Source organism: Lygodium microphyllum, chromosome 5, assembly GCF_053477565.2.
Source record: "Lygodium microphyllum isolate KBCC chromosome 5, Lygodium_microphyllum_v1.1.10, whole genome shotgun sequence".
Taxonomy (NCBI): Eukaryota; Viridiplantae; Streptophyta; class Polypodiopsida; order Schizaeales; family Lygodiaceae; genus Lygodium; species Lygodium microphyllum.
In genome coordinates, this window is record NC_141139.1 from 18848531 (window position 1) to 18875027 (window position 26497).

General features: G+C 41.6%; 1 protein-coding gene across 1 annotated transcript in view; it reads left to right on the forward strand.

The window, feature by feature from the left end:
* The window catches only part of LOC148035561 (uncharacterized), a 57053-nt gene that overhangs the window by 28301 nt on the left and 2255 nt on the right, over positions 1-26497 (forward strand). Inside the window, exon 4 of the mRNA XM_087677521.1 lies at positions 18479-18608. Coding sequence (XP_087533647.1) covers positions 18479-18608 — 130 coding nt within the window. The remainder of the gene's footprint in view (positions 1-18478; positions 18609-26497) is intronic.

Below are 26497 nucleotides of genomic sequence, written 5' to 3' on the forward strand. Positions count from 1 at the left end.
GCGTTTTGGAGCAGAAGAACTGAAGTGTGATTGAGATGGCACGCACCATGATGGAGCATCGACAGACACCTCAGTTTTTGTGGGCCAAGGTAGTGGCTACCGCAGTTCACATACTCAATCGATCTCCCACTTTGATTGTTGACAGGATGACACCTTTTGAGGCTTACTTTGGGACTAAGCTAGATGTCTCTTATTTTCAGATCTTTGGGTGTGATGCTTATGTGCACATCTCGAAGACACAGCGTGACAAGCTTGAGGTGGCTTCTTGACGATAGGTTTTTGTTGGCTACAGCTCCCAATCCCATGGTTATTGTCTGTTTGATCTCGTCAAGCTAGATGTCTATACGAGCCGAGATGTGCGGTTCGTGGAAGTTCTGGCCATAGAGGGGGGTGAGGAGCACCCCGTCCTTGGAGATCCAGGGGAGAGTTGGGCTCTCGAGACAGTTTCTTTGAAGCCAGAGCCCCTTGATGGAGATTTTTCTTTTGATTTAGAGTCTTCTCTTCCATTGGTGATCCTAGTGGAGTTGTCGTCGGTGGATATTCTCTAGTCTTCAACAGATGGAGAGCGTTGGGGAGAGGTTCTCGACCTCCTTCTCGTTGGATCCGTGACACACTCTAAGATTTAGGGATCGAGGGGGTCCTTGAGGAGTGGGAATTGCAGGATGGACCGAGAGGTCACGACGGACCAGGTACATTCTACAGAGCTTGTTTGCTCTAACTATTATTTGATGATCCATGTTATGTAGGATCGAGAGCCTACTTCAGTGAAGGAAGCTTTGCAGTCTGAGTATTGGCGAAAGGTTATGGAAGTTGAGTTGAAGGCTATTGAGAGGAATGACACTTGGTCTCTTGTGCCTCGTCTCTCTCGCACGAAGGTGATTGGCGTCAAGTGGGTCTTCAAGACCAAGTACCTTAGCCATGGTTCTTTAGACAAGCACAAGACTCGCCTTGTTGCTAAAGGTTTTTCTCAGCGCCCAGGCATTGACTTTCATGATACCTTTGCCCCCACTGGTTGTATAGCAACAATTCGAGTTGTTCTTGCCTTGGTTGGCCAAAGGAGATGTCATGTCTATCAGTTGGATATAAAGTCGGCCTTTCTCAATGGTGACTTGTAAGAGGAGATCTATGTTGAGCAGCCCCCTAGCTTTGGATCTTCGGATGGGAAAGTCTATAGATTGAAGAAGGCCTTGTATGGCCTCAAGCAGGCTCCGTGTGCTTGGAATGAGAAGATTAACTCGTTTCTTCAATCAAAGTTGGGTTATCGGCACTCGAAGACCGATCTACAGCTTTATGTGCACACTTCCGCGGTTGGTTGTGTGTTTTATGTTGATGATTTGATTTTGACAAGGGATCATGCATAGAAGGTCCAAGCGACCAAGACAACTTTACATCAGACGTCCGAGATGACGGATTTGGGGCTTCTTCATTTCTTCTTGGGTCATGAGATTTATTAGTTTCAGAGGGGTATTTTTATCTCTGAGCAGCGATACATTCAAGAGCTCTTGGTGACTTTTGAGATGTGTTGGTCCATTTCTACCCCTATGGATACAAACTGGATGGCCACTTCACACTTCGATTCTCCCGTGATGGATGCTTCTCGTTACGTCAGTTTTGATTGGATCCTTGATTTGGCTACTAAACGCTTGTGTTGATCTTTGTTTTGCTGTGGGTCTTTTGGTGGGGTTTATGAGTGACCCCCAACAGGTGCATTGGTAGGTTGCCTTGAGAGGGACCTTTGAGTTAGGGATTTCTTATCCAACAGATACCGATGCTTTAGATCTTGTCCTTGCAGGTTGGAGCGACTTGGATTGGGTTGGCGATGTGGACCACCGACAGTCTACTACAGGTTATTGTTTTACCTTTGGTACAAGTGTTATCTCTTGGAGTAGCAAGAAGGAGCCCACAATAGCTCTTTCTTCTACTGAGGCGGAGTATCGAGCCGCGTTTTTCACCACATGTGAGGTTGTATGGCTTCGCAGATTGTTGGAGGAGCTTGGTTTCCCCCAAACTTGTCCTATTCTTTTGCGGTGCGATAATGAGAGTTGCATTGCTTGGTAGAGAATCTTGTATTCCATGCTCAGACGAAGCACATTGAGATCCAATATCACTTCATGGGAGAGAAGCTTCTAGATGGCACTATTGATGTGGAGTACTGCAAGGAGGATAATCTTGCAGATTTGTTCACGAAGGCCATTTCCTAGGTCCTTTTTTGACAACATGCTCGATCCCTCTGTCTTTTGCTTTGTCCAAGATTTGAGGGGGGGTGTTAGAGAGTCATTTCCTAGCGACATCAGCAGTATGGACAATGCAAAAGCCACATTAGCAGGCGTAGGATGCCACGTCAGCAAGTTGGACAAGTGCCATGTGGTACAGCTGCAGTCGGCCAGTTTTCTGTGCAATCAATTGCTATAAATGCAGCCGATCTGTTCTTGCCTTTTTTTGTAATATTTTTTGCTATTTATAGCAGATTGGTCCAGCATTTGATCATATACTGATCTTGAGATTTGATAGAGATAGACTGCAGAGACGAACAACACCCAGATTGATGGAGATGAAGGTCCTCAAGGTGGAGACACACGTAAATGTTTTCTCTGCACCTGTGTATATTTCTACATTCCTATGCAATATACTACACTGCAGATTTTTTGCGTCACACTCTCCTTTTCTCTCTCTCTCTTCTCTCTGTGTTCACTCTCTGAGTCTTTGTCCTATGCTTCTGCATTGTTGCACTTTGACGCTCTTCCTTCTTGACACTCTTGGTCCTGGGAATCAGCTTCCAAGATGGACAGCAGTTGGACAGTTTGGGCAGCCATGGATTCTTCAATAGAAGCTATCTCAAACCATTGGAACTCAGTCCAATCCCTCTCTCTTTGAGTGCTCACCCTCCACATGCCCTTTAGCCCTTGAATAACCAATCTTAATGGGATTGAAGACATGGAGCTTAGCATGCAGAGTTCTTGGGGGCAGCCATGAAAGCTTCACTTGAAGCTTTCCTTCTTTGAAGCTTAAGCTCGAGGACAAGCACGGGAGCCGCCCTTGAATAACCAATCTTAATGGGATTGAAGACATGGAGCTTAGCATGCAGAGTTCTTGGGGGCAGCCATGAAAGCTTCACTTGAAGCTTTCCTTCTTTGAAGCTTAAGCTCGAGGACAAGCACGGGAGCCATCATCATGATTGGAAGCATGACAAGCACGGGAGCTATCATCATGATTGGAAGCATTTGAATGTTGAAGCCTTCATACATGGGAGTGCTCCAATCAACCGGGCTTGCTTGATGGAGAGAATGGGCATCATGATGGGCTATGCTTCAATCGTATTTTTCAAGCACTGAAGAGGTATGACCATTTGATCTTAATCTCATGTTTATTCACTTGTTAAGCTTAATCCCCTTGTTGGAGAGATTAAAGATTGCATAGGCTTAGTAGTTCAATCCCTCTTGTATGCATGCATTATAACTAATCTTGAAATTCATTGTATTGGTTGACATTAATCTCCATCTTGTCTTGTGACCTTGGATAAGTTTCAAAGTGAGTAATAGCCATTGTAATTGGGTAAGTAGCAGCTAGTGAGTCACTAGATTGTCAAGGTAACCCTTATCTCAACCCTTGTTCATTCCTTGCATCTCATGAAAAGACCCTATGTCTCCTTTCCAATGCATCTCATGCTAATTGCATAATAAAAATATTTGCCATGTATATTTCGGTTGAGGAAAAAGGTCGATGCCGGGCGAGGTGGTAAGACAAAAGAGAGGTGATTTTTTCTTACCACTTAAAATCTTGAAGGGGTGCACAACTCGGCTCGAGGAGAACTTTGTCTATCTCTTGGTGATTTGGAGCCCATGATCACCACCTTTTCTAATGCAATGATCTCCTTTGGACATCCCCTCAATGCTAATGGCACCCATATATGTCACTCGAAGAGCATGCAGCTAGAAGGGATGTAAATTCACTTATGTATTGATAACAAGATAGACACCCCTTTCGACCTGAATCAAAAATCTCACCAATCGGAGTTTCCTACAAAAAGTTACATTTCATTTATTGATTGCAGGTCTTATGGACGACATCTAGATGGTTGGCCAAAAAGGCAAAAACAAGGTCTATGAGGAACTCTAGAGGGAGATTAGAGACTCTTGGACCTCCATGAATGACGAATCGAGCTCGACACAAGATTACCATGGTGATATGCAAGAGGAAATGTTCGACATGGACCCATACACCTTGCACAATCACACCCTATGTCAGCATGAGCTTCGTCACATGGAACGGATTAATGACATGGTCACTAACCATCGCCAAATGATGTCCAAGCTTGATGAAGCGTTCAAGCACATGGCCCTCTCAAACATGAGGACTGAACAGACCTTGGAGCAGCTCACTACTCTTTTTACTCAATTAGCTACTGGTTCATCCCAAGAGAAGGTCAATGATTGTAGGCATGAATCTAGACGTCCACTACATAAGGAGCCATTGCATGGTCCATAGGGCATACTTGGTACTATAGGAATTCCCTCTTCTATCTACGAGATTGGTGAACTCTCTAATGCGCATGATGAGCCTTTGTTGAACTCCCCCATCAACAATGTAGACAACATCCCATTGAGGCCCTCTCCCACCCTTGGTAGAAATTCCCCCATTCTCCCTAGTAGTCCTTATGCACCCTATATGAATCAGTACCATCATGGACAATATGGTATCAATGGCCAGCATGACAATCATGGGCAGCTTGGCTATAATGGACAGCATGGGATAAATGCACCACATGGGATGTATGGACAGCAAGGTATGTATGGCCACCACATGACGTATGGGCAGCATGGCCCTCATGATTTGCGTGACAAGTCATCCTATCGAAGTATAATGGGCAATCTTCTTCACCATGTCACTTGGAGGAATGGACGTTCAAGTTGGAGTTCTACTTCAATATCTACCCTCGCATCGATGATCAGAAAATACTTTTTACTTCTCTTTCCTTGGAAGGATTTGCCCACACATGGTGGCGCTATATCAATCGAGAGAATCATCAGTTTATTGATTGGGAAGATTTTAAGATGCATATGGTCCAAGTCTTTGTGTCTTTTGTGAAAAAGGAGTGGTTGGCAAGACGATGGTACATTCTAAATCAACGTAACCTCACTGTATGTGAATATACAAATCAGTTCATGAACTTTACCATTTATGTGGAGAGCATTAGCGATGATACTAAATTGCACAAGTATATCAATTGAGTTGGATTCGAGTCTATCGGCAGATGTCATGGCTTAAAAACCTACCACATTGTTTGATGCAATTGAACTAGTTGAGAGATATGCAAGGAAGTACTGTAAGAATGAACATTTTCAGCAAGGTTTTGGACAGCCTTGTATCCCTTTAAGATCAGCCCCATATGGAGGTGGTTTTCGAGGCACTTCTATGCCTAATAACAGCCCCAAAGTACCTACTTATCCCGCCTTCCATGTTGAAAGAAAAATGGACACTTTTGAGACAACATTTGGCTCTAATGCTGAGAATAGGTATGCTGAAAGTAGACAGTTCATTGCGTCACCTTTCCTTGGCTCCCGTAGCCAACGCTTCATTTCTCTAGATGTTGTGAAGGAATGGAAGGAAAAATGCCTATGCTTTAAATGTGGGGATAAGTACGCTATTGACCTTGCCTCCAAGTGTCCATACAAGATAGCTAAGGTCAAGGTTCATAGTACGTATGTCATGGAAGATTGGCACAATGATGAGGATGACCTACCCATCGACTAGGTTGAGCTTGCTGAGGATGTTGATCATGAGTAGCTCTATTACTCGGAAGATGGGTTTCCTTTTGACCCGGGTGGTGATCCATCATGGATACTTGATTTGACGTCCCATCCACTTATCACTTCCCTTTGCTCTATCTATTTCCTTGGACGCTTGGACGAGTTCTCGAAGCCCCAACACCCTACGCATTCAAGGAAGTATCCATGGAAAGTATGTCTTCATCCTTGTGGACAGTGGTAGCACTCACAGATTTGTCAATAAATCAGCTGTTGATCGGTTGAAACGCATCCCTATGGAATTACACCATCCCTTGAAAGTCTAAGTTGCAAATGGAGAGGAAGAAATCAGCACACATGTATGTCTTGCAGTCCTCTTATGTTTGGCTGAAAATTATGTGGCATTAGTTAATCTAATTGTAGCAAATGGAGAGGAAGAAATCAGCACACATGTATGTCTTGCAGTCCTCTTATGTTTGGCTGAAAATTATGTGGCATTAGTTAATCTAATTGCCCTATATATGGGCCCCATTGATGTTGTCTTGAGTTGTGATTGGTTGAAACAATTGGGATAAATTGCCATGGATTTCTCTCAGCTCCACATGGAGTTTATGATGCATGGACAACCCATTTTCTTAGAGGGAGTTTAAGATCATGCTGATTTTCAGCTCATTACAGCAAAGCAACTCAAACGGGAGTTTAAGAAATACTCATAAATCTTTGTCTTGCAATTGAATAAGGATAATTCTAGTTAGTTCTCTGTAGTATCTAATGATCAGCCTTGCAAGCCTTAGTTGAGGAGCACAGTGACCTATTTCAAATGCCTACAGCCCTTTCCCTTAAGAGGCGAGTGGACCATCCATTTGATTTAGAGTCCCACTCACAGATTTGTCAATAAATCAGCCGTTGATCGGTTGAAATGCATCCCTATGGAATTACACCATCCCTTGAAGGTCCAAGTAGCAAATGGAGAGGAAGAAATCAGCACACATGTATGTCTTGCAGTCCTCTTATACTTGGCTGAAAATTATGTGGCACTGGTTAATGTAATTGCCCTATATATGGGCCCCATTGATGTTGTCTTGGATTGTGATTGGTTGAAACAATTGGGGTAAATTGCCATGGATTTCTCTTAGCTTTACATGGAGTTTATGATGCATGGACAGCCCATTTGCTTAGAGGGAGTTTAAGATCATGCTGATTTTCAGCTCATTACAGCAAAGCAACTCAAATGGGAGTTTAAGAAATGCTCATAAATCTTTGTATTGCAATTGAATAAGGACAATTCTAGTTAGTCCTGTGTAGTATCTAATGATCAGCCTTGCAAGTCTTAGTTGAGGAGTACAATGACCTATTTCAAATGCCTATAGTCCTTCCCCACCCATTTGATTTAGAGTCCCATTCCAAGCTAGCAAACAAGTTTCCTTATAGACTCTCTAAGTGTGAGCATAAAGAGGTTGCAAAGCAAGTCAAGGAGTTGTTGGAGATGGGTTTCATTGAACTGAGTTCTTTTCCTTATGCATCCCCTGTCCTGTTAGTCAAGAACAAAGATGGCTCCTTTCGCATGTGTATCGGCTACAAGGACTTGAACAAAATTATGGTGAAAAACCGCTACTCCATCCCACGGATTGACGACTTGTTGGAAGAGGTGAAAGGGACATGCTTTTTCACTAAGATTGACTTGTGTTGTGGCTACCATTAGATTTGTACGAGGGAGGGAGATGAGGTCTAAATGGCCTTTAGGACTAATCGTGGACTTTATCATTTTCTAGTGATGCCTTTTGGATTGACTAACGTCCTTGTTTTCACGGATTGACGACTTGTTGGATGAGGTGAAAGGGCATGCTTTTTCACTAAGATTGACTTGTGTTGTGGCTACCATTAGATTTGTACGAGGGAGGGAGATGAGGTCTAAATGGCCTTCAAGACTAATCGTGGACTTTATCATTTTCTAGTGATGCCTTTTGGATTGACTAACGCCCTTGTTACATTTCAAAGGCTCATGAACAAAATCCTTCAATTCTTTTTGTTCAAGTTTGTGCTTGTTTTCTTTGATGACATCTTCATTTACAGCAAGTCATCAAAGGAGCACTTCGCATATTTCAGAAGGGTTTTTGACATATTGAGAGAGGATTGACTCTTTGTTAAGGAGAGCAAATGCACCTTCATATAGACATCTGTGGAGTACTTAGGACACATTGTGAGCAAAAATGGCATACAGATTGACGCGAAGAAGGTGCAATGTGTTAGGGTCTGGCCCACTCCTTCCACCACCACTTCGTTGCATGGTTTCCTTGGTCTCTCTTCATTCTATAGACGCTTTGTAAAGCACTATGCCACCATTGTAGCACCTTTGATTGATCTATAAAAAAAGGAGTCATTCTTTTGGGATGCCACTGTTGATTATAGCTTCAAGCAGTTAAAGGACGTGCTTACTTCTGTCCCCATTCTTGTTTGCTCTGACTTCTCTAAGCTATTTACAACTCATTGTGATACTAGTGGCCGGAGTATTGGTGCAGTATTGTTGCAAGAGTATGGTGTGATTCCATTTGAGAGCTACAAGCTTGATAAGAAGGAGATACAAATGAATGTATATGACAAGGAGATGTTGGCCATCCTCCATGCCATCAAGAAACGACACTACTATTTGTATGGCAGCCGCTTCTACGTAAAAAGTGACTATCGAATTTTCCAGCACTTCTTGACTCAGTCCACTTTGACTCCTAAGGGACTCCCTTCATAGCATTGGCTTTCACGTCATCTTTTGGGTTGTTGGCTTTACTAAGTTTAAGGTATGGAGGTAAGGGCACCCCAAAAGGCTTAAGCCTTAGCTTCAGCCATGTTAAATCTGTCCAGTACCTTTTCAATGTACTTTTATTGAGACAAAAACAACAATTTTTGCATTCTATCCTTGCGAATCCTCATGTCCAAAATATGCTTTGCATTCCTCAAATCTTTCATGGAGAAAGCTGATTTCAGTTGGTCTTTGAGAGCATCCAAGCTAGTCTTTTTCTTCCTAGCTAGCAACATATCATCCACACACAAAACAAGTATGATGGGGCTGCTGCCATCTGTATCCTTTTTCACGTACAAACAATGATCTTCATGGGTATTGTGTAAACCCATGAGAGAGCATAAAAGTGTCAAACTTTTTGTACCATTGTCATTGTGCTTGCTTCAGTCCATACAAGCTACGTTTTAGTTTACACACCAATTGCTCTTTGAGAGCATCCGAGCTAGTCTTTCTCTTTCCAGCTAGCAACATATCATCCACACACAAAACAAGTATGATGGGATTGCCATCTGTATCCTTTTTCATGTACATACAAGCTAATCGTTGAGAGCATCCAAGCTAGTCTTTCTCTTTCCAGCTAGCAACATATCATCCACATACAAAACAAGTATGATGGGGCTGCCATCTGTGTCCTTTTCCATGTACAAACAATGATCCGCATGGATGTGTGTAAACCCATGAGAGAGCATTAAAGTGTCAAACTTTTTGTACCACTGCTGTGATACTTGCTTCAGTCAATACAAGTTGCGTTCTAGTTTACACACCAACTGCTCTTTTCCAAGAACTACAAAGCCCTCGGGCTGTTTCATGTAGATTTCCTTATCAATGTCACCATGCAGAAAAGCTGTTTTTATATCCATTTGGTACAGCTCTAAGTCCAATATAGTAGTGAGAGCAAAAAGACCACGTAGAGCAAAAAGTCAATCCCTTCCTTCTGTGCATACCCTTTGGCAACCAGTCTTGCCTTGTACTTGGGTTTCCCATCAACTGTCTTTACTTTGTAAAATCATTTGGCCTTGTACTTGGGTTTCCCATCAACTGTCTTTACTTTGTAAAATCATTTGTTTGGAAGAGGCTTCCTTCCTTTGGGCAATAACACAAGATCCCAAGTATCATTAGCATATAGAGATTTGATCTCTTTTTGCATAGCTAGCTCTCACTTACTACTGAATTTGCATAACTTGGCCTCTTTATATGTAAGAGGTTCACCCTCATTTGTAAGCATCACATAATGCAAGGAGGGGTCATACCTATGTGGTTGCCTTCTTATGTGTGTAGACTTGCGTACCCAATGATCTACATTTTCAAAAATTGGGTCTACATCTCGAGGTATCTTATTTTCAGCATTTATTGGTTGCCATTTTCAGCATGTTGTTCATGTTGTACATCACCTTCATTTTCATTACCAGCACTTGCATTTTCATAATCAGCAAGTCTATCTTGTTGTCCATGACCTTGTGCTTCTATTTGTTGTCCATCATCATCTGGCTAAAATATAACCGGTTGATTATTAGTTTCAGTTTGTGGTACAGCATCATGAGGCTCATCATTTGAAATAATAGGTGGCTTCAAATTTTGAAATTTAACATTTTTCATATTTTCATTGGAGGCTAAGGTACCTTTCAACAATTTTGCCTCATTAAACACAGCATAATGGTTGTGAATAATTTTCTTAGACTGAGGTAGCCACACTCTGTAGCCAAATTCACCCTCATCAGCATAGCCTATGAAAATGCCTTTGGTGGATTTTGGGTCAAGTTTGTTCCTCAGCTCATCTCTAATATGTACGAAGGCATCACAATTGAAAATCCGTAAATGGTGATATGAAGTCGATTTGCCAAACCAAACCTTCTTAGGGATGCCATTATTTAAGGACCTGTTTGGAGAGCGGTTGCAAATGTGAACCGTAGTTTTGAGTGTCTCCCTAGAATTCATGAGGGAGATTAGCAGTGGACAGCATGCACCACACTCTTTCACATAAAGTCCTATTATATCTTTTAGCCATCCCATTTGAAGAAGGGTTGTAAGGAGGTGTAAGCTCCCTCTTAATTCCATGCAAGTCACAAAAGGACTAGAACTTAGTAGATGTTAATTCACCTCCATTATCAGTTTTCAAGCATTTCAGCTTTTTACTTGTTTGAGCACACTTTTACATAAAGTCCTATTATATATTTTGGTCACCGCATTTGAAGAAGGGCTATAAGGAGCTAGAAGCTTCCTCTTAATTCCATGCAAGTCACAAAAGGACTAGAATTTGATAGACGTGAACTCACCCCCATCATTAATTCTCAAGCATTTCAGCTTTTTACTTGTCTGAGTGGTCACAAATGCATGAAAAGTTTTAAAAACAGCAAACACTTCACTTTTCTTTTTCAATAGATAAACCCGAATCTTCTTGGATCAATCATCAATAAAAGAGACAAAATATGCAGTATCACCCAACGATTTCAGTGGAATACTACATACATCAGAATACACCAAGTCCAAGACATTAGACTTACGAGAGACACTAGAGTAAAATGAATTTTTCATTTGCTTTTCAAATTAACACTCATTACAAAAGTCAAGTTTAGAGCCTTTTCCATCAACCGTCTTTAAAGAGGTAAGGACATCAAGTCCTTTTTGGCTTATATGGCCTTATCTCTTATGCCACGACTCCAAATGATGACCAATTTTAGCAATTGCAAGAAACTTGCCATTCAAAGCTTCACAATGTAAACAATACAAAGTGCTCTTCTTGGTTACTTTTGCAATCAGTATGGAACCCTTTTTTAATTTTCACAAACTACCACCAAACAATGCAGTGTAACCATGCAAGTCAAGCTGACCAACAGACAGTAAACTGTTTTTGATGCTAGGCCCATGCAAGTCAAGCTAACCAACAGATAGTAAACTCTTTAAGCTGACCAACAGATAGTAAACTCTTTTTGATGCTAGGCCCATGCAAGTCAAGCTGACCAACAGATAGTAAACTCTTTTTGATGCTAGACATATATCTGATATCTTTCTACACAAGCTCTTGCCCATTACCTAAAGACGTGTACAGTGCCGATTTCATCAATGCTGTAAGCATGGTTATTTTCAAGGTACACTTTTTCATAACTGCTTGCATTGAACATAGCAAAACACTCCAAGTAAGGAGTTACATGGAAAGAGGCACTAGAGTCTAGAATCTAAGTTTAAGTGACACCATCATCAACTGACAAAAGTGCATCAATCACATCAGCCTTGGTGATCTATATATCCTTCATGTGACATACAAGGGCATCATAATTAACTGCAGATAGTACATCAGTCATTATATCCGAGAGCCCCTCTGCGACTACGTTGGAGGCCATATTGGCCTTTTCCTTGCCCTTGGCTGCCTCAGATGCATCAGTTTTATCCTCTTCTTTTTTCTCTTGCATTCTTCTTTCTCTCTTGTTCCTTCTTGTAGTATTTGCAATCAGACTTCTTGTGGCCCTTCCGACTATAGTGATAGCAAGTAATGTCACTCTTTTTCTTTCCTTTGCTCTTGCCTCTGTTTCTCTGTCCAGCATTTTTAAAAAAAAAAAAGCCCCACCTCTTATAAGCTGAGTTGTTGCCTTCTCCATTAGACATACGTCTAATTTCTTCATTCAAGATTGAACCCCTTACACCATCATATGAGAGATTGGGGTTATTGTTGAGAGAAACCGCCAAGGTCTCCCAAGAATCAGGCAGTGTCATGATCAAAAAGATCGCCCTCAACTTATCATCAAAATCCAAGTTTACATCCTTGAGTTGATTTAAGATGCCCGTAAATGCACTCAAGTGCTCAGCTGCAGGCTTTGATTCATCCAGTCGCATATTCACCAACTTGCGCATTAAATGCACCTGAATAACAGGTGTGGTGATCTCATAGGTAGTTTTCAACTTTCCCCATATTGCATAACCTCTATTTAAACCCTTAATGTCTCTCAAAATGTCACCAGTGACACCCATCTTTATGTAAGCCGGAGTCTTTTTTTTAACTCTGGCTCATTATACATCAGACATTCGTGCAGGTTTATCTTCTTGCAAAGCATCCTCACAATCCTTTAAGAACAAATGCCTTACATATGGTCTTTCCAAAGGTCAAAGCCATGACCATCAAACCGTTTGGTTTCCATCAAACTCTTGATTTTTGAATTGGAAGAAGTTGCAGCCATTTTTATCACGAACACAAGAGTAAATGCACTAGACTGTGGAAGCACAAGCTGAGCCAGCAAATACACTGCTGTTCTTCCTCGAACAGTAATAAATCTCTGCTGTTTATACATAAATCAGCCACCACACGGGCAAATATTGCAGAAATTTACCAAATTTTGCACAAAATCCCAAAATTCCAGATCCAATAGTGCAAAAATGTCAGCTAATCTGTCCCAGTTGAGCAAAATTTCATCAAAATATAAAAAGCCCCAATTTTCAGAGGTCCAATGTCAGGAAATTTTACTCGGAAAAGTAAAATTTTGATAAATTTGGCAAATTTCTCAATTTGATTGAGGTCAATACGCACAATGTCTGCAATTTTTGATACGAATGTCACTGCCAGGCATAGACAGGATCAAATCTGAGAAAAGCCCCAAATTTTCGGGCTCAAATTTGCACAAACCTGTAATCTGTGCTACCATGCATGAATCCTTGTTAAGGCAAAAGACAGTAATTTGAAATCTAAGAATTTTTTTATTTCTTTGAAAGACTAACGAGGGGGGGGGGGGGTCCATTGCTAGCGACCCGTCACTCAAGTGCTCGTTGGCGTCGCATTGGTCGCCGCTCCCCGTTGGACAGAGCGCCTACTATTGCTGCAACGTCGCCGATCCGACTAGTCATGGCACTTATTGGTCGCCACACGTCTATTGTTTCTCGTCAACACGCAACCCAGTCGCTTGCATGCCACACGTGTTGCTCGTTGAATGTTCGATCTCTATCCGTTGAATGTCTTGAACGTTCGACTCCTCCTTGTAGTCATCGCCTTGGTCTCGAGAAGGGTACAGAACCTTGGGCTCTGATACCAATTGTTGGAGCTCAGCTAGAGGAGTGAACAGCTACAGCAGCTTGAGGAGTGAGAGTGACAGAGAGATTGTGGAGGTACGGTTCGATTTTGGGTGTACCAATAAAATGTGTTGACACACAAATAATAAAATGTATTTATACTCAAGGGACGTAAGGGTGTATTCACATGTACAACTAAATAATGCACGTGTACTATACACGGAGGTGAAAAAAGGCCTTTATCCCAACATCCCTTAGTCTCCCCCATCACTCCCCTCCAGTTCTCTTTGTTTTTGAGGGGAAAAACCTTCAGGGTGGGGATGTATTGTAACAAGCAGGATACATACAAACTAGGGGTTAGACACCCAATCACACTGATCGGGTATATAAGGTGTAGGAGTCCCAGATTAGAGCAAGTAGTTATTATCAAGAAGATACTCTTCACCTCCATCTTCAGCTTCCATGGCTTCCTCCCCCCTTCTCCCCTCTTTTCTGTCTTTCTTTCTCCTCTTCTAGTCTTCTTTCCTCTTCTTCTTGCTCTCTTTCTCTCTTCAGCTCCTCTTCTCTCCTCTTAGATTCATGCATTACATCTTCACTCTTGGAAGAGTGTAAGTATCAATCCGAACATTTTGACCTTGCATTTGATTGGTGGGTCCACTTGATTGATTACTATGTGCTCATAGGGGTTGTTGTACAAGCCTTGACTATGAGCCCCGAGAGTTTGAGATTTCTAATTAGGATATATAGTGGCAAAATATAGGCCATTGCTTGTGAGTTTGCAACCATTAGATCTCCCAAGTTAGATGACCAAGTTATTTTCTTCCTAAATAAGTTGCTATCAAAGTATTTACATTCCATGCCTTAGTTGCTTGCATTACAAAGACTAGTGAAGAACAAGGAAATTCCTAGGTAGGATTTAAATGGGGTTGCTAGAGCATATATAGGAAGAGCAATTATTGACAATACATATCACCAATATTATGAGAATGTAGGCCATTTTGATGATGAATGTTGGTTAAGGCCAAGGATACCAGATGGAAATCCCCTACTCAGATCTTTGATCAACTTGGTATGGGTAAATCCTCCCCCATATAATGGGAGAGTGATGATTAGCCTCTAGATCATTCATATTCAGACTTGAGATGTTGGATTAATTGATGAGTCTATTATTTATCTACTTGCTTTGTCTCTTTGGACAATGCATTTTAAGCTATGACTTTGGTAGAGGCATAAGTTGTGAAATAGGTCTAGGTGATACTTTGGGGCGAGGTACAATGTAATGGCCTCTTCATTGTAGAGAAATAACTCCTTTGCCAAGATTGAGGCATTGGGATAATAAAAGTGAAATTTGACTTGGACTAGGGCTTAGTTCTCACATGAATGATGTGTAGTATATGTGTCCCAACTAGGGGTGAATCTATTATTTATCTACTAGCTTTGTATCTTTGGACAATGTATTTTAATCTAAGACTTGGTTGGAGGCGTAAGTTGTGAAATAGGTCTAGCTTTGTATCTTTGGACAATGTATTTTAATCTAAGACTTGGTTGGAGGCGTAAGTTGTGTGATACCTTGGGACGAGATACAATGTATTGGCCTCTATTTTATATCACAATTCTTTTTCTTTATAGGGTGGGCCACCTTGGCTACAATTCTCTTTATGGGCTATCAAGACATCAATTAGTTGAGGGGTTTCCGTGTTTGGCTAGGAACCCCCTTTCAAATTCGATAGTGAAGGAGTAAAGTTCCGTGGAGTACATGGTTTGGCGAGGGCTAGATTGCCTTTGGATGATGAGCACCTTTGCCATTATAGGCTAGGCTACCTTAGCTATAATACTATTCATGAGTTATAGAGGCCTCAATTAGTTGAGGGTCTTGCACGGTTAGGTACTTGTATTGAGCCTCAAAATTGGTTAGGGACTTTATCATTGGGGAAAGGAAAACAGAACTCTGTTTTTGTAGCACTCAACTTATAGAGCCGAAGGGCCACTTGGGTTGATTCATCTCAACTTGTGTGATAGATAACTCAAATACACCATCCATTAGTGGCTCATATAACGCTATTCATGAGTTGTAGAGGCATCAGTTAGTTGAGGGTCTTCCATGGTTAGGAACTTGTATTGAGCCTCAAAATCGGTTAGGGACTTGAATCAATGAGGAAAGCGAAACAAGACTCTGTACCATCCATTAGGGGCTCATTATATGTTTGGCTAGGAACTTGTATTGAGGCTTAAACAGGCTAGGGACCTATCTTGAGCTCATCAATTGGGAAAGCAACACCAAACCCCATTTTTTTAGCAGTCAACTTAACTCAGAGAGCTGAAGGGCCACTTACGTTAATTCATCTCAACTTGAGTGATAATTCATCTACATTGTCCATGAATGGCTCATCGTATCGTATTCTTTATGATTGAGGATGATTATTCTTGATGTGCACGCGTCTAACAATCCCCAATATATATGAGCATACTTTCTTAAAGAGAAGCATGAAGCCTTCACCTACGTTGCTACTTGGTTGCGATTAGTAACAAAACAACCGGGCGTCTGCGTGGGAATAACAAGGAGTGAGAATGTGGAGCGTTCGTCTTTCGGGAGTTCTAGTTTCTACACGGGGATTTCATTCATCGCCAACCAATGATTACCTTCTCTTCTTAAAACAAAGTGGTTGAGCACAGGAACTTTGAAAGTAGTCCAACTACGCTGTCCAACTACGTTGATCCTTTGAAGAACCCCTTGGAGGCATTTCACGGCACTTGGCCATCAATTTTTCACCTTGGCGTCTTCGGATGTCGTGCATAGTTTGCACGCATCCAATGACAAGAGGCAAAGCTTCTAGCCGGAGAGAAGGGACTTATGTTTGTAGGCTATTCCTTTTGAAGCTAAAGTGTATTATCGGCATGATCCTTGTGCGAACAAAGTTTTGGTTAGGAGGGATGTGGGATGTGGTGTTGGATGGAAGGTCATTATGGAGACACTTGAGTCTACGTTTGCTGATCCTTCCTTCTCCTATGCTTAACTAGCTTTACCATGGCTTTCGGGTAAACTACTTTTGGTTCTTAACCTTTTTCAATTTTCCCAAAGGCATTTGCTCCCAGACCGCCTCCTCTTTGGCATCGGTTATTTCATTGATAGGAGCAAACGATGTTGGATTTAGGGGAGTCTTGCCACCAAATTCTATCGTACATGAACCTCGGACCTTGATACTTTGCTAGACTTTCACCAAGCGCATTATTTATGCCTAGATGTTTGTTCCTTGGGAGCATCTCAATTGGCACACTTCCATGGCGGGAGGTTGAAAGCATTTAATAGGACTTGGTTTTGGTTGATCGCCTGTGGCACCAGAAAGTCAATGGATGGTATGAAGTGGATTATTAGTCCTAATCTCAAAACTTAAGGTACTTTAGTTATACACTAGGTAGCTTGGTGGTTCAAGGGTTTTATCAAAAACATGGTATTGGTCATGAGGAGACCCTTGCTCCAACGGTGTGCTTGATATCTTTTATCTACTGCTTGCTTTGGCTACCCAAACTCATAAATACAAAATCTTCTTCAAAGGGGTTAGCAACCTGCTTGTATAAGCTCTAACTCATCCATAAAGTAAAATGTATGCTTTTCGGTTCCATTGATTGTGACGGTAACTAAGGACTCATCCTCCCTATGATGAGCATAACAATCAGGTAATTATTATTGTTCACAATTCGTGTGTGTGTTTTAAAAGGTATACTCATACCACTTATGCTCATGCCCTATGGCTTGTCTTGGAGCATGGGCTAACCTTTTAGGCCTACGCCAAATTTGACTTGGGCCGAATGGTAGTTACATCTTCTCTTGGGCATGCCTTCCATATCTTGGGCAAGCTCAAAACAAGTTTGTAGCTGCATCTTTAGTCGAGGTTGAACACCTAGCTTTGTATGATGGGACCATCCAAGGCCATCTATTTGAGGAGAGGAGTTTATTAGCAGGGTCGTAGTTTTCATGTGACATGCTTGCAGTGCTATATTGTGTCAATCAGTGTGCCATGGCGCTTGCTGGCAACTACACTTTTAGCTCGTCGGAGTCCATTAACATTTTATTAGAGAGCAGATGGAGGAGCAAGGCGACCTTTATCTTGAGTTTTTGCCTTTATTCGAGATCCATGTCGACATTTTCATGAAGACGATCAATTGACCGGCACCTGAGCATCTTTGATATTGGATTGGTTTCGGTCTACTCTTCCCTTGGGCTTCAGCATGATGGTGAGAGGGGGTGGCTTATTCTCTGTGTTTATAGGATCTCGTCTACCATCTTCATGTTCTTATGTATTTCTCTCATTAATTTGTCTTGCTGTTCATATATTGCTTTGAAAAAAAAATCCCTGTAACTTTGGCTAAGCTTAGGCCCTTTTTGGGGTTGAGAGAGGGTGTTGAGACACCATAATGAAGGCAGTAATGCTTAATTTATTCTTCTTAAAATGACCTCAAAAAGCATCCAAATGCAAGAAAAAAAGAAAAGGTTTTAATTTTGAATAGTAGGGCAAGCGCCCAAAAATTCTCTACAAAAGGGCATATTATGGGAAATCCAGTTCATTCTTGATCATTCCACACTCTTGCATGTTCCAATCATTAGTGATACCAAACAGCTATCATGTTTTGCACATGGGTGGTCACAGAATTGTTCTTGGTTTGAAATTGCATTGTTTTCTATGGCAAGTTGAGCTCTTGCGTACTTCAATGTCAGGGAAAACTTAGGCACATGGTTGGTTATAGTATTGTTTATGAATTGAGATTAAATTTTCATTGCTAGCTAGGTGAGCTCTTGCTCGCTTAAAGGCGTTAAACATCAGGTCCTTGTAATGTGAGATTAATGAAGTTTCACATAAAGTTTCTGTATGATTTAATTTCAAAGGTGCTTTGTAGTATTTTCTTTTCTAAGGTAGTCATGTCTGCTGTTTGCTCTGTTTTACATGTAAAGGTATGGGGAGAATGTTCGTGAAGCACTCAAGAACTCTGGCTGGATTTGCCCTCCTTGCCGCGGTATATGTAATTGCAGTTTCTGTCGGTTGAAGAAAGGCTGGGCACCAACTGGATCAATGTATTGCTTGGTAAGGAAAAAATATTTGCTCATCATTCGGATGTGATATGCACGAACATCTGGCAAAGCTAACTGCATCTGCTTTCAATTAATGTAGCCTTTTGCAGTAATCAAACCCATGCCACTATTAGCTTTTTAAAGCAAATAGGTCTTTTGATTGTTGCATGAAGTCACAATAAAATAATCATTTGCATCATAGCTCCATTGCTCTCTTTATTTGCTAGAGCAAACCTGAAACGACATTGCTGTAATTCTGGAGTCTTGCTGTTCTATCTTGTTCATTTCTTATGTTTGACGAAGAAAAGACAGTATATGCATACTTGGAAAACCACCGTTATGCTTTTTCCATCATGCTCTACTGGCTAGTATCTGTAGTGATAAAGTCTAATCAATTCACTCTCCATGTTGAACCCAGATCTTTCCATCTGGGAGTGAAGAGAGGTTGCGATCCTTAAAGAATCTCACAAAGCATCTACAATGAAATCTGGCCTTGTACTCGTCACGTTATCTATTGCATCCAAAGCCAAAGAAAATAATAATAGCTGCCAATCAGGAAATTTTCAACTTCTTGGTCTATTTGGATTATCATTTAATCTGGATCGACCTTGAAAACTGTCTTGGTTCTGTCTTGTGGCTCCGGATTCTTTTCTAAAAGCTTAAATCGAAGTCCACACCTACATACAATTTCCTTAGTAACCTCTAGTATTTCCTCTCACATCCAAGACAACTACTTGGTTCCTTTTTGTGGTATGTTACTTTCTATACGTGGTTCTCTTGCTTTAGGTGCTGATTTCAGTCCTTGATTTGCTTGGTAACTAACTTCCTAGTATGTCCTCACAAACTAAAATCACTTGGCTTTCATGATATGTTTGTTGGGAATAAAGGGCCATCGTGCCTTTTATATGTGCACGGGTGTGAACACACCCTTAGGACATTGTACTTTCATATATATATATATATATATATCTATCTAAAAACCTAAAGTGATACACTTGTCATTGTATTGAAAAACGTGTTTACTCTCTACTTTGCTCTCTCGCACTCTCTTTGTCTCTCTCACTGTGCATAACAACTGTTTGCCTCGATCTCTGTGCCTAATCGATTTCTACAAATTGGTATCAGAGCGTAAGTGCTGCAAACGATTGTTAGGCTGAGGTAGAAGACCAGAGCTGGCAAGAGACACCTAAAAGGCGAGCAGGAGAATCACAGTCGTGAGCCGCAGAAAGCGGACAGGCTGTGGAGAGTGTGCGAGGGCCAGGCTCCAGCTGTGCAACAAGGCTCGTAGCGATTGGCAAGTGATAGGTGACACGAACCACGGTCGAATATGGTATTGGGCAGCATCCATCACGTGACGAGGTTGCGATTGATCTACAAGAGGCGAGCGAGCGTGCGATTGATTTGTAACAGGCGAGTGGGCGATTGACTTGCAACAGGCTAGTGGGTGCGCGACGATGATGGGACCAGTGGGCGAGTGCACGACGGGGAGGACGGGAGACAGGCGTGACGTGTCAACAGACCCGTCATTCGAAACCTTAAAAAAAAAACATTTTCTCAAAGTCCTTCCTCTAACCAGGGTTCGCGCCTGCAAGCACAAAACATCAAATTTGTGCAATTTTGGCCCAAAAAGTTGGGGCTTGGTTAGATTGAGCATTGTTCGTGAAAAATTGAGGCATCTGTGTCGGAATCGAAGACATTGGGCGCATTTGAATTGGGGATTTTGCCAAAATTGTTGAAATTTTACTTATTTGAGTGAGATTTCTCAACATTTGGCCTTGAAATTTGGGGTTTTTCCCAGATTTGGGAAATTTGATGCAAGACCAGCAAATTCGTCTCAGAAATTGTAGGAATTTGTGACATTTTTGTCCTCAACATTTGGGGCTTTTCATATACGTGCACAAATTGGGCTGAAATTAACCCAATTTCTAGATATTGAGGCACATTGGACCCCGTGCGATTTGGGGCTTTTGCGATTTGGGACAGTTGTAATCAGTTGGATAATGTTGTAGCACTTGTTTCGGCGCTTCTGAAAATTTAATTACAGATCTGAAATCGGTACATCTGTGTGGTCATTTATTGCTGATTGATACTTGTTTGCACCTTGGTCACTCAAGTGACAGTTTGGGCTTGCATTTACTGGTTTTTTGGTCACATTTGGGCTGAAAACCATGGCTGGCAACGATGACAGTAGTAATTTGATGCACATAAAGCAGCTTGAAGGGGCACACAATTTTGTAGTTTGGCAAAAGCAATGCTACAATATCTTGATACAAAAGAAGCAGGCAAAGCCGATCAAAACCAAAGGGGCAAAGTCCGTGGACATGGATCAGGATGATTGGGATGAGTTGAATGAGCTTGCACGCTCAACCATAGAACTATCAATTTTGGATGCCTTGCTGTTCAACATTGAAGGTTTGTATTTTGCACATGCTATATGGACTAGACTGGAAGAACTGTATGCACAGAAGAGTACTGCAAGCAAAGTGTATTGGCTGAAAAAGCTTATGGATTTGCGTATGAAAGAAGATACAACAATGTCTACTCACTTGAGTGAGTTTAACTCCATTTTCAGCCAGCTGGTTGCCTTGAAGTTTATGATTGATGAGGAATTTAAGGCTACTTTCTTGCTTTGCACTCTACCAGAGAGTCGGGATACATTGAGGACTGCTATGAGCAATTCTAATGTGATCCTTTTGTATGTTGATGTAGAGAGTGCTCTACTTATGAAAGAGATGATTCGGCAGAACAATGCATCCAGTAAGAGTCGGGATACATTGAGGACTGTTATGAGCAATTCTAATGTGATCCTTTTGTATGTTGATGTAGAGAGTGCTCTACTTATGAAAGAGATGAATCGGCAGAACAATGCATTCAGTAAGTCTTCCAGTGCTTTGCATACTAGAGGCAGATCATAGCAAAAGGGCAAATATGATGGCAAGGGACGTAATAAAACACGTGGCAAAGATGTTGAATGTCATCATTGTGGTAAGAAGGGTCACTTTAAACGTGATTGTTACAAATAAAAGAAAGAGAAAGAAAAAGGCAAGAAGACGGACGATTATAAGGAGAGAAGAAGGACGGTCAGCTTGAAAAGAGCAGTGTAAAAATTGAAGAGGTGAATGTAGTCACTTATGACAGAGACAGTGGGAGTGATGTACTCTTTGTCTCTTCACATTTTGGTGCACATGCTTTATTTGCAGATACAGATGATGACATGCATACCTGGGTTCTTGATTCAGGTGCTTTCTTTCATGTCACCCCTCATCGTGAGTTGTTTTCCGCTTGTACAGGGGATCGATATGGTGTTGTCCATCTTGGGTACAACTATGCATGTGAGATTGCAGGTATTGGCAGCGTGTAGTTACAGTTTCAACAGGGCTTTGTCTTTACACTTCAGCATGTACGGCATGTACCTTAGCTCAAGAAGAGCTCGATTAGCACAGGGCAGCTAGATGATGATGGTTTTCATACTACCTTTGGTGATGGAAAATGGAAGATTTGTAAGGGATCTAGGGTTATTGCCAGAGGTTGCAAGAGCGATACTTTGTATCCACTTCATGTATCTCATGTATCTAGTGTGCGCAACCATGTTGTTACCGTGAACGAGCAGCCAAGCGTTTTTTTGTGGCATGGCCGGTTGGGACACATAAGTCAAACAAGAATGAAAGTGCTTTCTCGTTTGGGTTACTTGTCTTGTTTTCGTTATGCTGATTTTGAGCATTGTGATCATTGCATTTATGGCAAACATGCACAGACGTCTCATAAAAAGTATCTTTCTTTGAAATCTTCTCCTCTAGAGTCAACACATTCGGATGTATGTCAAATGACAGTAGTATCTTTAGGCGAAATAATATTTTGTCACCTTTGTTGATGATGCTACACGGAAAGTATGGGTTTATCCTATTCGTAGTAAGGATGAAGTGTTTGAGAAGTTTAAAAGATTATTGGCATTGGCTAAAAATTAGACAGATAAGACACTTAAGTGTCTTCGCTCTGACAATGGTTGGGAATATGTGTCCAAGGACTTTCAGGCAAAGGGATAAAGAGGGGGCTCACTGCCCCTCATAATCCACCCCAAAATGGAGTTGCTAAGCATATGAATCGGACTATATAGGATAAGGTCCGTACGATGTTGTCTCATGCTGCATTATCCCATGGTTTTTGGACAGAGGTTGTTATGACAGCCGTTCACTTGATTAATCGGTCACCAAACAAGTCTTTGGGAGGGGGAGTTTCACCAGAAGCGTGGTCGGGCAAGTCACCTTCATATGTTCATCTGAAAGTGTTTGGCTGCAAGGCTTTTGTGCACATTCGTAAAGAAAAACGCAGCAAACTTGAGCCAAAGTCTTGTAAATGCATTTTCCTAGGATATGGTGATGAGGGTGAAATGGGGTATAAATTGTGGGATCCCGAGAAAAGGAAAGTAGTACGCAGCAATGACGTTATCTTCCGGGAAGATCGCATGCACAAACAGCCCAAAAAGATTGATGAGGTCTGTAGGGTTGTATTCCGGGAAGAAATATCTTTTGGATAGCAAAATGTGCTCGTTGTACAGCAGCAAATACCTGCTGTAAATGAACCTGAAATTGTAGGAAATGGTGCTGGAGATGATCAACCAGCTATTATCCATGAAAATGAGCCATTACATGTGCAGAAATAGCTGGGACAACAAGCTGTTAATGCTGTTTTGCAGGCTGAAAAACCAGGACAGCAGCATGCTGAAAATGAAATTTTGTAGGAACAGCCAGCAAACAATGACCATTGGGTTAGGAGATTGTCTAGCGCTAGTAGACAACCTGACAGATTTGTTCTTGGTGCAATTAATGTGGCTGATTAGGCCATGTTGACAGATTGTGGTGAACCATCTTGCTTCAAGGAAGCAATGGACAGACAGGACAACAAGAAACGGTACAAAGCCATGCTGTTAGAGATGAAAAGAATGGCACTTGGGAGTTGGTGCAGTTGCCTAAAGGGCAGAAAACCCTTCCATGCAAATGGGTTTACAAGATGAAAGTCACTTCAAGTTCCTCACCCAAGTACAAAGCAAGATTGGTTGCAAAGGGGTACAAGCAAGAGCATGGAATTGACTTTGATGAGATTTTCTCTCCTGTAGTTAAGATGACTACATTGAGAACCATTTTGGGCTTCGTTGCAACAGCTGAAGATATGAAACTTGTACAAATGGATGTAAAGACTGCGTGTTTACATGGTGATCATGAAGATATATATATGCAGTAGCTTGAAGGGTTTATTGAACAAGGGAAATAAAAAATGGTATGTAAACTCAAAAGGAGTTTGTGTGGGTTGAAACAAGCACCAAGAGAATGGTATCATAAGTTTGATACATTCATGCAGTCTCAAGGCTTTCATAAAAGTCAAGTGGATCACTGTTTGTACACTAAGAAGGCAGCAGATGGCAACCTAATTATCTTGGTTTTGTATGTTGATGGCATGCTGATTGCTGGCAGGGATACTCAGGCCTTGGATTCATTGAAGCAAAGTCTTCATGGTAGCTTTGACATGAAGGATCTGGGTGATGCAAATCACATTCTTGGCATGTAAATACTTAGAGATAGATCTAAAGGCTTATTCTATCTATCTCAGTAGGAGTATATCTCCAAAGTTTTGTAGCGTTTTAATATGGAGGGGGGGAAAACAACTGGGGTTCCATTGTCTCCATATGTGAAACTCGGTGCAGAGGACAGTCCTACATTTGATGATGAGAAGGTTGAAATGGCCAAGATACCATATGCTTCAGCTGGTGGTAGTTTGATATATGCTATGGTTGCCACACGTTTTGACATTGCCTTTGCAGTGGGAGTGGTTGGTAGATACATGGCAACCCTTGGCAAGAAGCATTGGGATGCAGTGAAAGGTATTATGAGATATCTCAAAGGCACAACAGAGTTGTGCGTCTACTTTGGAAAGCAACAGCCCTACATTTGATGATGAGAAGGTTGAAATGGCCAAGATACCATATGCTTCAGCTGGTGGTAGTTTGATATATGCTATGGTTGCCACACGTTTTGACATTGCCTTTGCAGTGGGAGTGGTTGGTAGATACATGGCAACCCTTGGCAAGAAGCATTGGGATGCAGTGAAAGGTATTATGAGATATCTCAAAGGCACAACAGAGTTGTGCGTCTACTTTGGAAAGCAGAAGGCATTTGTTGTTGGCTTTATGGATGTAGACTATGCTTGTCATGTGGACTGTAGGAAGTCCACTTTTGGTTATGTGTTTACTCTCATAGGAGCAGTCTCTTGGATCTCCAGGCTACAAAAGTGTGTTGCATTGTCTACTACAGAGGCAGAGTATGTGGCTGCCATTGAGGCATGCAAGGAGGCTTTATGGCTTTCACGTGTGGTGGGAGAGCTTGGCATCTCAGAGTTACCTGTTCTCCATTGTGATAGTCAGAGTGCTATTATGCTAGCACAGAATCTTGTCTTTCATGCAAAGACAAAGCACATACAGGTGAAGTACCACTTCATTAGAGATGTACTTGACAGCAAGAGCATTGAGCTTGTCAAAGTACATACAGATGATAACCCAGTACATACAGATGATAACCCTACAGACCTTCTCACGAAGGGTCTTCCAGCAGAGCGGTTTGCTCATTGCCGACAGATGATGGGAGTTGGATAGATATATTTATTTTAGCTTTGTACATAGCTAGACCTAGCTGATTCTTTTCTCCTCTTAAGGCACATTGCCTTAGCACATTGTACTTTCATATATATATATCTAAAAACCTGAAGTGGTACACTCGTCATTGTACCAAAAAACGTGTGCACTCTCTACTCTGTTCTCTCACACTCTCTCCGTCTCTCTCACTGTGCGTAACGACAGTCTACCTCGATCTCCGTGCCTAATCGATTCCTACAATATTGCCATTTAGTTTGCTGTGAGCTCTTAGAAACATCTTTGTTCTCTATTGTGGTATTGTGCTGCTTTTCTTTAGGTGCCTTTTGCTTTGGGTGTTTGCTCTTTTTTCTTTATGGCTTTTTGCTATGGGTGTCCTTTAGGCTCTCGCTTTAGATATCAGTCTTTTCTTTGTCAGCTTCGGTTTTTCCCTTTGGCTGTCTAACCTGCAGTGACCCAATCAACCTAAATCGGTGTGAAATATTGGCTGTGTGACAAATTTAGGGATCTCGTGTAACAAATTATCTAAAAAATTCTCAAATAGGGAAATGAGAGAACTAATGCTGAAAAATGTACTCCAGGAACAAATCAAGTAAGGTTTGTGATAACAGGGACCCTCACAGAGGGTAGGGCTGTCCAACACCATTATCTCGTGTGAGAGTCTATTGTGCTGTGGTCTTAAGCTGGGTTCAGATGAGCGGTGGCAGAGATGTATCAAAGGGGTGTGCTTTTGATCCTCGCCCTCCCCCTCGGAAGAGCCTTGGCACTAAGAAAAAACCTCTCTTTACCTTCTTGTAGCACATTGTGCCTCCGGCTTTATTGTTCACACAAAGGAGGCGGAAGGTTGGTCATGGTTTGCAGTGCTACCGCCTCTGTCTGAACCTAGCCTTGTTGCTGCTCTTGACTTTGCATTTTATATTTGTAGCTGTCACTGCATTCTTTTTTGGGCTCGTGTCAAAAAAGCTGTGAGGATTTGATAAAACAAGGTATACAAATATGATTGACAAAATGGACTCAAAAAAACTCAAAAAAGGAAATGAGAGAATGAGTGCTGAAATATGTGCTGAAATATGATTGACAAAATGGACTCAGAAAAACTCAAAAAAGGAAATGAGAGAATGAATGCTGAAATATGTGCTCAATGAATAAACTGAGTGTACTAGTCTGTGATAAAGGGGAATGAATGCCCTAGGAGCCTCCGCTGTACATTCTGTAGTTTTACATGGTGCTGGTTTTGACTTTGCACTTTAATTTTTAGCGTC